This window comes from Oxyura jamaicensis, chromosome 4 (assembly GCF_011077185.1).
Source record: "Oxyura jamaicensis isolate SHBP4307 breed ruddy duck chromosome 4, BPBGC_Ojam_1.0, whole genome shotgun sequence".
Taxonomy (NCBI): Eukaryota; Metazoa; Chordata; class Aves; order Anseriformes; family Anatidae; genus Oxyura; species Oxyura jamaicensis.
The window spans coordinates 15466210-15479154 of NC_048896.1; the positions used below are offsets into that span (position 1 = coordinate 15466210).

Here is a 12945-nt window from a genome sequence, read left to right on the forward strand (position 1 = left end):
GACCAGCTGAGACCCCGAGGAGCCGGGGCCTGGTCCCCTTCCTCGGGGGGGGGTCAGCTCCCCGGGAGCCGTCAGAGCACAGCAGGGAACAGCTCCCTTCACTCCCACGCAAAGGCTGATTTAAACAAAAAGTGTTTTTTTTTTTTTTTGTTTTTTTTTTCTTTTATTTTCTTTTCTCCCCATCTCTGCTCAGTTCACCTCAGGTGGCAGGAAGGAAATGGTTAGAAAAAGCCACGGGGAGCAGAGCCCCCGCCTGAGGCACGGTCGGAGGGGCGGCCGAGCTCGCCGCAGCCCCCCCCGACCCCGGGGGCTCCCGCACAACCCGGGCTGGGAATTCATCCCGTCCTAATCCCCGCTGCTGGGACATTTCTGCCGGTGCCAGGGCTCTAAAACCCCCCCGGTCTGGCTCTCCGGGGCCGGCTCCGTGCGTAGGATGCCTGAGAGCGAGGGCTGGAGCAGGCATCGGTGGTTGGGGTTGTTTGATGGCAAGGGGCTCCAGGGCTGCCGACCCGAGGAGGGGCTTCCTGCTGCTAACTGGGAGCGTCTGCTGGAATGCAGGAGGAGGGCGCTGGGGCCCGATCCACCCAAGCTGGCTGCTCTGACCCGCCTGGGGAGGCTGGCGGGACCCCGAGCGGCACAGCTCCACCGACCTCTGCTGGCAGCCACCGACCCCAGGCTCGGAAAAATGCCTCCAGGTCGGGCTTTTGGGAGAGAGACCAACAAAACGCGACGTGGTTCCGTCGGAATGTAGAGTCAGCCACCTCGAAATAAAACCATCGGCTTATTTTCATGGAGGCTGCGGGTGTGACAGCTCGCGCAGAGCAGCACCAGCAGCGCTTCTGCCAGAGAGCTGAAGGAAAACGTTGATCTCCAAAGCTCCCCCAGACACAAACACCCAAAGAAAAGGGGTTTGCGTCAGAAGCACTTGAGCCACTGGTGTTGTATCGGCGTGTATGGAGAGGCTGCAGCAAGCCAGGGTACCTGTGGGTGGGTTTGGCTCCATCTGTTTCAGATCAGCTCCCTTCACACCAGTTTGTTACCTGCCTCCCCACCCACCCCACACACTTCCCCCCTTCACGCATCCCACTTCCAACAGCCCGTCCTCCGAGGAAAGCCGGCGGCGCCTCCCAGCCTGCTCTCCCGTACAGAACACGAGATAACCCCCCCTTGCTTCTGTAACCATGGAAATGAGGCAGCATTTCCCACCGTCCCGGCCTCCAGCTCTTGCAGGAGCAGCTGCCTGCTACGAAGCGGTGCCCTCAACAGAAGGTGTTCAGATCCGCAGCCGTAAGCCACCTTCTGCTCTCCCCAAGTCCTGAAGCTGCCCCCCCTGTAGCCGCTCGGAGGCATCCGAAGTCGACCTTCCAGAGGCTCCGACAACGTGCGGAGGGGCAGCAATGCATCCCCTTGCTCCGCGGGGCAGGGCTCGGGGGCAGGAAGCCACAAAGTTCCTCCGGGAGCAGGGGCTGACCTCGCCGAAGCACTCGGGGGAGCGCCCACTGCGGTCGTGTCCCTCTCACTCCAGCCCATCAGGCAAAAAGCGACCGCGCCACGGGCGAGGTTTGGTGTCCCCGCCGCAGCACGGGCACCGCGTGCACACCTGCGGGCACCGAGGCCAAAGGGAAAGCCTCCGCTGCATCCCCAACCCATTCACAAGCTCCCCAGAAAGTCGTGCAGCTGAATTTTTAATCGGCATCTAAGTTCCTCTCCCACGGGGACGCTGACTTGATGATTCTCGTTGGAAATACACCCAGCCCTACAGATCACAAATACATCTGCTGAGTAGGCGGTGCAAGACACGGGCGTTTAATACTGCAACGATTTAGAACCGATGGAAGATCTCGTGCGCAGCCCAGCCTCAGCTCCCCAGCTGAGATTTGCCCTTTAGCTCTGTTCTCACGTAACAGACTCACCCTTTCAGATTTTTTCCGAGTGTGTGGGCCAGGGATACAGGGGAAAAGCGTGATTTCGAGAACACAAAATGGAGAGCTAGGCTCGGAGTTGCCACACCCTTTTTTTATACAGTAATTTGATGCAGCGAGGAAAAAAAAAAGAGATGCTGACAGGCATCAGCTCCCACCCAGCAAATCAGAGATTCCCCTAACTCGGTGCTCCTGCTCTTCCTATGTTTAATGGAACCCCGCACAAAAACTCATTAAAAAGCAGACGGTCCTACAGCCACACCGGTGCCGAACGCCGTCCAACTGGCCCATCACGAACACAGCTCATGTAGCTCATGCACACACAACCCACAACAACCACGTTCCACAATTCCTACGTGCCCACGTCAGCCCCGGCAAGGAGGCCAGGCACGCCAGGACTATCTCACTGCCCTTGGTTCACTGCCACCTTTCCATCACCTCGAGAAGCGTCGAGAGGCCAATGCCATCCCGACTGCTTCACCCGCTAGGTGAATTTTGCCTTGACATGGAAAAAAAAAAAAACATTCTCACGTGGAAGCTCTGGAGTGACCTTCAGCTGACGCTCCCCGGAGACTGGGGAAGGGGAGACGCAGCGAGGGCAAGTCTGCTTGCCAAAGCTGCCCTAGGTTTTAGAAGAAAGAAAGCCCACTTGTCCAAAGCTCTAGGGTCTGAAATCCCCGGTAGCAAAAAATTTATTTCCATGACTGAAGACAAGGAGAAATTTATAAATGTATTCTAGCAACCTACCAATAAAATAGTAAATACTCCATACCCCTGTGATTTATACGATCGCCTGGGAGCAGAACATCCAAAAAGGCTCTGCCACGTGCCACTATGACAACCAGGAGCATGAGACCACGTGCACATCACCTGTCCTTACTTCTTCCCAACCCCACAGACGCCAGGAAGTCTCTTTTGAAGGTCCGCAGTGTATCCAGACATCATCCGAGTGACTAGTGTCCAACGTTAAAAGGAGAAACAATAAAGAAGATTGCGGTGGTAAGCAGCACACTCATTTCAAAGCCCACAAAGACATCCACATGGTTAGATTCTCCTAAAAAAGTAGTTCCAATTCGCTTTTTCTCCCCCCAGAGACCACGTGCGTCGGCCAGCGTTCAGCGCATGAGCAGGCTGTGCTTTGGTCCATCCACTCGCTCCAGCTTCTCAAAGTGTTTTCTGGCGTTGCGGATGTTGATCAGCGTAGCTGCGGAAGCTAGGACGGAGAAGGGAGGACAAAAAAAAAAGTGAGAAGGGATGGGAAACCAAGCCCTCAGAAGCGCTGCCTGAGGACGGCGGTTATCTGAGCTCCTGTCAGCACAACCAAATCAGAACCCTGGGTGGTTCGGGGTCGTGGCGCCACGCTAAACCCTGCGGGACAAAAGGAGTAAAGCTCTCTGCTCAGCAGAGGGCAGAAGTGTTCTACAGCTTTTGCTTGCACCGACTAGCACTAGATTTCACTTAAATTTGGAGAAGTGACGCGAGAAGTTCCCCAACGCTCGAGGAGTACCCACATCCCGATCAGCAAGGCCCCGTGTCAAGCCTACTGCTCCCGGCTGTAGGACACGTGGCGCCGGGAGGCGCGGGTTGCTCGCCGGGAGACACAGCAGAAGAGTCAGGCCAAGCCTACGGTCACGCAGCTTGTGCAGCGATAGTTACAGAAGTCACTTCAGCTTCTCCTTTGCTGCTCAAGCGCAGTAATATCACAGCTCAATAGTTCACCCAGGGCCGCAGGGTTTGCGCGGGTTTTCCCTAATCCAGTAAACCCTTCAAAAAGAGGAGGACGAGATTAACCGCCGTCGGCCACACAGCTGCCCAGGTCGGCGCGCCTTAAGCACCTCAAATTGTAACAGCAGCAGCTTCAATCACGAATATAAAAACAGTCAGGTATTCAGGCCGTGCCTCTGGCACTGCTGGCCGCAAGTCGTTAAGATAAATAGATGCTACTATAATTAGAGCCCTTGCCCACCAAGACGGTTCAGGCAAGAAGAGCAAGAACTCATGCATAAACCATCCCTGTTTCCTTTCCAAAAAATCACCGTGGCTGCCAAATCAGCGCCGCCCAAAATAGGTTGTTAGACACGACCTAGTAAATCAGGTCACATCTGCTACAGCGGTTCCCCACCGTTGCTGCAATCCCCCGCTGGACAGCAACAAACGGCTCAGCTCACGGCACGCTCCGCTCCTCCTGCGGGGTAAGCCACGGCCGAACCACCTTACCTTTCTCCCTCTTTGCTCAGAGGGGGCAGGACTGCAGGTCCCCCCCGTTCCTATTAACGCGATCCTTTTTATTGCTTTGTCTGCTGTTTGCCGTGTTGCAGCAGGAATGCATTCTACGCTACGCTCACCCAGCTCTTTGTCCCCGTAACAACGGCCACAGGCTGGTCTTTGCCTCGACTTACGTATGGAAGGGTCTGACATAACCACCATCACGTAGGTGTTTGATGTGAAGATGTCAATAAAAGCAGCGAAGTTAGAGTTCCTGACTTCCATGCTCTGGAAAGAAGCCGCCAGCTTACTGCAGAGGGGGAGAAAAGGAAAAGGAAATGGAATGTCACTGTAACACTGCTCACAAGTTTCCCACCCCAGCCCCAATGTCCACGTTCGGTGCTGGAAACAAAGGAGCACTGCGTGCCAAACCCGGACTTGACCACCAGGTGAGGCTACAATGTATATTTAGGAAGAAAACCCTCCAGCTTTAGGGTTAACTCGCCCAACAAGGGCGGCATAAAGCCACTCCAGTATTGACTGATGACGGTCTGTAACTCGAGATACACAGCTCCGCCGCCCCTTTGAGGACACTGTGCCCAGCATCGCTTGTCCCACGGATTAACAGCTGTCATTCCCCACCACAATTTTACACCCTCTGTAAGGAGGCACAAAGTTGAAGGACCTAGAGGCAGCTCTGCGAAGCACGCTGCTGCTTCTCCGTCCTGCTCGGGCTCTAAACGCTTCCAGATGTTGCTGACAGACTGTGGAACCTGAGGGTGGTTCCAAAGACGAGGTACTCTGAAGTAAGCTTTCTATTTTCCAGTTCCAAATGCTGATAAATAAGTGCTTGCAAGCCCCTTCCACCCAGAGCAGGGTGCGGGCAAAGCCCATCACCTGAATTTACACAGCTCCGCTAACGGCCTCCAGCTCACCGGTCCTGGCACTTCCCTGCCTTGCCCAGGAGAAAAAGGCCTCGAAGAAAATGGTTGTTTCAAAACAAACCCCTTTCAACAACCGCCAAAGGAGGAAGTTATGAAAGGCAAGAAGAAACTCAGACATTTTTGACCACCATGCTTTCTAGAAAGCAATGTAACTGCGGCATCTCCTCCTGCTGAGGAGGTGTAAAACTAACGCTCATTTGGAAAGCTTCCTTGTTTCAGCGTGACACCGAAATACCTGCCCGGGGACCTTTCCCACTAAGCCAGCTCACCTGCAACTTAGTTTGAATTGTTTAATGATGTTGCTGATTTTCTCAAATCTGTGGATATCCCGCTGTTCTTTGCACTGATAGTGAGAAATGACCTGGAAGGCAGAAAAAGCGCAGAGTTAGTCATTTATTTCAGCGCAGCGCTCTCACGCTCAGCAGCAATTACGAGAAACGGGTGGTGACCAGCACAGGGATTCCCTTTGCCTTTGAAAACCATTTGCAACAACACTTGTGGTGCTTTCGGGGCAAAGCAGGATTCGCACAGTCACGGGGGAACCCTTCGGAAGTGTAAACACTCAAGAGGGGCTCCTGTCCGTTTGGGGTCTGAATACTCCAACTTGGTGCCACTTCATCTCGACGTAAAGCACAGCAAAGCACAAGGCGGGGTGGGGAAACGCGGGACCGTGGCCTCATACAGGGACACCAGACACCTGACAAATACTGGGGATGTCTGAGCTAAGCCTGGCATCCTGCAGGTGCTCGAGGACCAAACCTGAGAAGCGTGGAGCTCCGCAACACCTGGGATGCGCAGCGCTGCTCGCAGAGCCAAAGCAAGCTGCTCCTCTCCGGCTACGAACAGTGGAACAAAGGCGGCTGGTTTCCTAGGGAGCCCTCCCTCCATCAGTTAACTGAGTCAGACCAAGACTGTGCTAAGCTGCCCGCGCTCAGATCCGCTCCCCTCCCTCCCCTCCCTCGGTGCAGACCTTCGTGCCTGGCTGCAGAGACCGGGAAGATCAAAAGTTTCCAGGAGCCCTCGCACGGTGACCCACGCCCACCGCTCCCCAGCCCCTTCCACAGGGCTGGCAGCCCACGCACCCTTGCCCCCCGGCCAACAGGCTGAGAAGGGTATTTACTGCGTGGGGGGGAATCACACGTCCAAACAGTTGCATTTCCTCGGTTCCCACAGAAAACCAAGAAGGAGCATTATTTTAACAACATTACGCTATGAGCTTTAGGCTCAGAAGAATCAAGAAATCAACTGCCACGGGCTTGCAGGAATTAAGCTGTGAGTTTCTCCCCCCTTCCTCAAGCACCTTAAAAGAACACATTTCCTTCTTTTAAGCCTGTCCAACGACTCCTACAGACACAAGTTTAACCATACTCAAGAATCACATTCATACCAAAGCCTTCACTACATGCAAGCTCTTTTCTCAGCTCTCCAGGTTTTCCTGTTACTGCTCTGCCAACACAATTTCAGAGTAAGATTTCGCCTCAGGAGAAAGGAGGCCCTTTGGGGAAAAAAAAAATGCAGGTTTTGAATGCATGCAAGCACTGTTACCCACCACAGAGGTGGAACTATTTATTACCTACACGAGTTCTAAAAGCAGAACTTGCCAGAAATGGCAGGTGTCTCATTCTGTAAGTGAGAAAAGTAACGGCACCATCACTTCAAAGTCAGGCCGTTGTCAAGGAAAGCACTCAAAACTGAGATCAGTTTCTTCAGGTCAGCAAGAGCAGCGGTACAAAGCCTGAAGAAACCGACCTAGGCACTAAGAGCACAGACAGACGAGTGGCAGCGGGGTTTAGCCAACGCGTTTTACCACAGCAATCACTGTTAGTGATCCTCTGTCCACACCTAAGGTTTGCAGAGCATCAGGCACTTGCAAAAAAGGAATCAAGAGCAGTTAAAGAACAGTCGAGAAGGAACTGAAAAGACTTTTTGTTTCAAGCTAAAGAAGGCTCTCGTCCTGTGCAGAAAGGAATTGTCAAGAGTCCCGTGGCTGACAACAGAATGGGGATCTGAAACCCTCTCACAGCTTGGAAGAGGGAAATACCAATCAAGCCCTCAGCTCAACTGCTAGACGTGGAAATTTTGGGAAGGTCACATGAGCCGTGGAGTCCTGTCAGCTACTTTCAGTATCACAAGGCCTGGATGAAAGCATTCTGCCATCTGGTGCTGGCACCTCTCTCTGGGCAACTGCCACAACAGCACTTTCCATCCAGGGACCTCCGTCCTAGGCTGGGCAGAGGAACACGAAGGGCAGGACAGCTGTATTCACCAGGAAAGTGGCTCTCTCAAACAGAAGCACTTCGTCTGCCTCGATGATCTGAGCAAAGTTCCTCAGGTTCATTTCCAGCTGCTGGACGTTGGGGATCAGCTGATAGACTATGCTGGACCAAGCCTGTCGACAAGGAAGACAAGAAGGGCCGCGTTAACACATCTGCCATCCTCACGATGAGCTGGTGACGTTTCTACCTGCTGTCCCCAGAGGTCTCCCCTGTCCACCCGGCACTTAGCAGCCTGCTGCCACCCTGCTGCCCAGCACCAAGCCAAGCCCCAGGGCACGAGGTCTGCCGAGCTCCGGCAGGGCTGCGTCTGGAGCAGCACGGGTGTGCCTGTTTTGAAGCAGCTCAAACGGAGCACCACAGCCTGCTAACCATTAGGGGTGCCTGCAGGAACGCGGGGTGTGCTGCAGGGAAGGGCAGTTTCTGGAGGGAGCTGGGTGCAGGCACCGTGAAGGGAGACGTCCGGCACACGGTGCATGATCAGCCTCAGCCAGAGCTCATCCGACACGGAATTTAAACTGCTTCTGGATGGGTTTGCCAGGACGGCAGCCTGCCACCTGACGTCCCACTGAAGTCAAGAGAAAGAGGTCCTCACCTTCAGGCCAGCAAACCACCGTGCTGCCAGCGCTGCTTATTTTGCAATGCTCGTTTGCTCTCAGCGTAGCCCCGCTAGCACTTACCGCTCTCACACCTTGAAGACTTCTGACATTGCAACGAGGGCTGACCAACAACAACAACAAAAGGAACACCAAAACCACCACCACCACAAAAAGCCACCCTCACACTCTCCTAGAAGCAAAGTAGCGAGGTTAAGTTCCCAGGATGGTAACTGCCTAAGGACCTTAACTGTAACGTGGGGACAAAACAAGCAGGGACAGCTCCTTGCTGGCTACACGTGACTGAAAGATGCAGAAGGTCTTTCTGAAGTGGCTAGGCACAGCGTTTAAGCAGCGTTAAGCTGACACCACAACTCCAACACAGGGAGGAGTTTTACTTTTGTTTTTTAATTTAAAACGCCGATGCCATTCACAGCAGCTAACCTCCGCGAGGAGGAGGCAGCGCGGATCTGAAGAGGAGCAGCCAGTAACAAAGCAGCAGCAGCTAACCTCTCACCTTCCTCGTGCTTATTTTCAGAGGGGATGGTGTACAAACCTTGTAGAGTGTCTCATCCCAGATGGAGGTTCTAAAACAAGCACATTCCAAGGGACGGGAAAGGCGCCTCAAGTCTTCCTCACGCTCCTTAAAAATCTGGGAAGTAAAAACCAAAAGATTAGCAGTCGAGCCTAAGTATTTTTTCCTTTGTGTGGTTACTGACTTGCACTGCCAGCACACATTTCACACACAACTCAACAACGCACAGCACTGGGGAAAGAGCAGCAGCAGAGCGTGCTGGCTAGGACAGGCTGCCAGGAACCCCTTCTGCTGGGGCAGGGGAGACAAGCAGGCCCCGGCTGTCTCGCAGCAGGAGGCTCAAACCTCAGATAGCCGCGGTGCTGTGGAGCAGAAACGGAGGCTCGTGTGCGTGAGTTTTAGACAGGACCTGAAATCTGACATCCCCCATGCAAAAAGCTGGGTCACTGGGAACAGGGTAGAAGGAAAGCCCTGGAGAAGTTCATCAATAGGAACTGCATTGACAAGGCAGCTCCGAGGCTCACGTACAGCCTTCTCCCACCACGTTGTGCCCTCAGAAGTTAGGGTTACAAGAAAGGAAGGGCAGCCAGCACCGTGCCCCTGCAAGGGACAGCACGGTGACTGCCTTCACCCCAGCTTACTGTTCTGAGGAGCACGACAGAACGAGCTGGTCTTCAGGAAACGCTGCACAGGCAGCAGTCACCACGTGGGGCCTGAGATGGCGAGGGTTTAAGGGAAAGTTACAGGGAGAGCGATTTGGATTTGAATTTTTCCTCTGGGATCAGGAGCTGGTTGCTTTCAGTCACAGCTGAAAAACTGAGGCTGGTAATATCCAACATCCTCCAGTCTCCCCGCAACCTTCAAAAAGCTCTGAAGAGAGCAGAAAACACCAAACCTCGCCGAGAGGCTGACCCCCAGCCTTTGCAGGATGCCTCCTGGAGCACGGGGGCGTTAAACCAGGGTGATCTCTGGGCAAGCAGCCACACTGAACGCCTCGGGACAGAAAGCAGCAGCGCTGACTGACACAGACCGCTCTCTAGATAACCGGGAAAGCGTCAGCCCTTGCTTCGTTGGGCTTTAGAACACAGCTTACATGGGATCGAAAGCGAGAGCTGAAAAGAAACCAACCATCACCGTCATCGGCACAATCCCCAAAGCCACCCCAGCGGTAAGAGGCAACTCGGAGTGTGCTGGGTTTCTTTCAGGTCCACCTTCCTTCCCCGCCCCCCCGAGGTGTGCTGAAAGCATTAGAACCAGAGCTATAAAAGCCAAGGCTTAGAGTAGCTGTCACTAAAAACCATCAGGTCTCTTCCCCACTGGATACACGCAGGAAACAGCGCTGACACGCCATCTGGAAAGGGAGGAAGGGGCTCAGACACTTCCTAGAGACATCTGAGAAACTCTTCCAGGACCAGCGCTGACGGGGATGGGTTGGAAGCACAGAACAGCAACGTTACACAACGCACAGACAAAAGACGCTCTCTTCGAAAGCATTTCTATGGCAACTGTCAGCTTCTCACCAAATCCCGCTGATCCTCCTGCACCAAGTCCATCTTGTGCACCAGACAGAAGATCTTGGCATCGGGGGAGTTCTGAAGGATCGCCTCCAAGCACGACTGGTAGTAGTGCATGTCCTTCTCCAGCTCGCGGCTCTCCACATCGAAGACGTAGATGAGGACTTCCACGTTGCGGAAGATGTTGTCCCGCTGACTGGTGAAGTAGTTCTCCATAAACGTGTCCTGGCTGAGGAGGAGCAGAGCAACAGAACCACGAGAACCTCGTCAGAGCGACCGGGCTCGTTCAGCGCCATCGGGAAAGGCGCCGTGTGAGAAACGCCTCCCGCTAGAGACGCAAGGGTTGGCATTTTTGAGCTACTTTGAGATGCCCCACGACACACGGCTCCCTCGGCATTCCCACCTGAGCAAGGTGAGGTGCTCCCAAGGAGCATCTGCTTCCCGGCGTCTCCAGGAAGCTGGAGCTGCCTGCACAGCACAGCACTGCTCAGGGCTGGCTTGGGCAGGGTAACACGCAAATAAAGCTACGCCGCCGCCGCACCTGAGCTGGCTTTTTGAGAGTTGCATATAAAAGCCACCACAGCGGCATAAATATCAGTGCAGCCTCTTGTTACAGGATTTAAACCCATTTTTTAATCAATTTTATCGGAAAACAGCTCAGACAAGGCACGAGGACGTTAGATCCGACGAAGCTTAGCAAAGTTTGACAGCTCTGAGGCGCTGTCAACGGGAGCACGTCCTTTAAAAGGCTGCTTCCAGGAACCCCAGAGCCACCATCCATTTTAACATCACCTCTCAGCACACACCTCGTTGGGGCCAAGCTGGTGATAAACGGTTCCGAAAGCAGCCCCGCCTCCAAGGCCACCATTTGGAAGAGAAAGTCCAGGCGAAGGGCTCGGGCTCCTCGCCGGCAGAAGAAAGAAGCCAGCAAGGAAAGGGTGGGCCTAGGCCTTTCATGGGGAGGTAGCTCGGGGACTGCAGTCAGGAGGCCAGCCTCCTTTCCCCCACACCCTGAGATGTGGGATCCGCTCTTCCCGGAGCTGCCTCACCAGTTTCACAGCAGCGAGCAGGAAGCCTGCTCCATCCACGAGCAGCACGCCGGTGCCTTGGGGGCAGAAGGACCTCAGCTCTCGTTCCACCCCCACTTTATTCACAGAGCTGGTCCCCAGCAGTGTCAAACGCAGGAATTAAACTACCTAAAGTACCTAAAGTACCTACCCTCCGCAGTCCCAGAGGTTTAACACCAGGTTTCCTAGGAATCTCACATGGGAGTGCTCCACATCAACTGCAAAGAGACAACGAGCAGCTTACTGACCGCGCCACACGCCCAGACCAGAGCCGCCTCCTCGGGCGGCCCACAGCTCGTTGCAGTTCAGCTCACGGTTATTAAAACTCCATCTGAACAGCACTGCAGCGGGAGGCGCTGCGGGTAAATACGGCTCCCGGAGTAACCCAAGCCCTCCCGCCCGCTAGCCAGGACGCTGCTCTGCTGAGAAGCGCGGCAGGTGGCTCCCCCGACACGACACCCGCTGATCTTTGCGATATTTTAAGCACGGCACTAGCTCCAGCACATTCCGTGAGGACTGAAGAGCCTTAAAAAAAATCAGTAGCACAAACGTGATGAAGAGACCACACCTACAGCAACAAGGGGGCACGCGCCGGTCAGACATCAAGTCCTCCCAGAGCATTAGATCCCAGCAATCTGAGGCTGCTGCAGAGGGCTTTTTCATTTAGTGCTTTTTTACTTCAGTGGCTTTGACAAAAAAAAAAAGAGGCAGAAGACGCTCGTTAAGACCGGTGCCTCCCCCTGCCATCACCACGGGTGCATGGCAAGATCACCGTGCCTCCCGCCGGGCTCACGGTCAGCACGCTGAGGACAGGGAGGCCTCAGCACCAAGAAGGATGAAGATGCAGCTCTGAGCACGCCTCCGAGTGTAGCAGCAACCGAGGCTGATCCCTGAGTCCCCCTCCCAAAAAAAGGAAGGATCAGAGCCCAGGAACAAAGCAGCAGGACTGGATGCTGCACTCAGTGCTCCTTCCCCTTTTGCTCCAGCCTCTACCTGACCTCATCCGAACCGCGGAGCGAAGGTTGCTGCGAGGTGGGAGCACCCTCCTGCTGCTGGCACTGGACGGGAGAGGCAGGGAGCAGCCTCGCCCCTCGAACCAACCGCGTCTGAGCCCCAGGAATTTCCAATTCCCACGAGGGAAGCCTTACTCGTGGCACCCAGGCGCCGCGTGTCCCTGGCGATGTAGTTGGCAAAGATAATGGACCTCATGCTGGTCTTCCCAGACCCGCTTTTACCCATCAGCAGCACCTGGGAAGACAAAAAAAGAAGACAGAATGAGCCCCCCGCAGGGCACCGAGCCCCCCGCAGGGCACCGAGCCCCCCGCAGGGCACCGAGCCCCCCGCAGGGCACCGAGCCCCCCGCAGGGCACCGAGACCCCCGCAGCTCCCTCCGGGCTGCCGTCCTACAGCCGGAGCACCCAGAAGACGGGCCCCTGGCACCGCAGGTACGAGCGGCGTTATTAAACGGGCGGTCCCCTAACGCCTCCCTGCACCTCCCTCTGTTAGCGTCGCTTTTATCCCGGCTCCGTCACGTCGCTGCCGGCGATAAATCCAAGGGGAAGAAAGGGAAACCCGCGCGTGATTCCCTGCGCTGGCCTCAGCCGGCTCCGTGACGCCCCCGCGGAGCCCACGCAGCCCCGCGCAGCGCTGCCCTGCCCAGGCCGGCACCCCCGGGGGGGGCGGCAAAAGGGCCTGACCAAAACCAACTTGTCCCGAAGGCTCGGAGACGAGGCCGCTCGCCGCAGGCCCTGCCCCGCAGGAGACTCCCGGGGCCGGGGCCGGGGCCGGGGCCGGGGCCGGCCCGGTGAGGGGCCCGGCCCCGGCCCAGCCCGGCCCCACAGCTTCCCCCCCAGCCCAGCCCAGCCCGGCCCGGCCCCACAGCCGCCCCC

The 12945-nt window shown here is 55.6% G+C and overlaps 1 protein-coding gene across 1 annotated transcript in view; it reads right to left on the bottom strand.

Moving 5' to 3' along the window:
• Positions 1-2571: 2571 nt before the first annotated feature.
• The window catches only part of LOC118166287 (ras-related GTP-binding protein A), a 25401-nt gene continuing 15027 nt past the window's right edge, over positions 2572-12945 (bottom strand). The window contains exons 3-10 of the mRNA XM_035325075.1: positions 12205-12304; positions 11208-11274; positions 9996-10218; positions 8497-8592; positions 7338-7460; positions 5341-5432; positions 4322-4437; positions 2572-3135 (exon numbers count right to left, since the gene is read on the bottom strand). Coding sequence (XP_035180966.1) covers positions 3038-3135; positions 4322-4437; positions 5341-5432; positions 7338-7460; positions 8497-8592; positions 9996-10218; positions 11208-11274; positions 12205-12304 — 915 coding nt within the window. The 3' untranslated portion in view covers positions 2572-3037. The remainder of the gene's footprint in view (positions 3136-4321; positions 4438-5340; positions 5433-7337; positions 7461-8496; positions 8593-9995; positions 10219-11207; positions 11275-12204; positions 12305-12945) is intronic.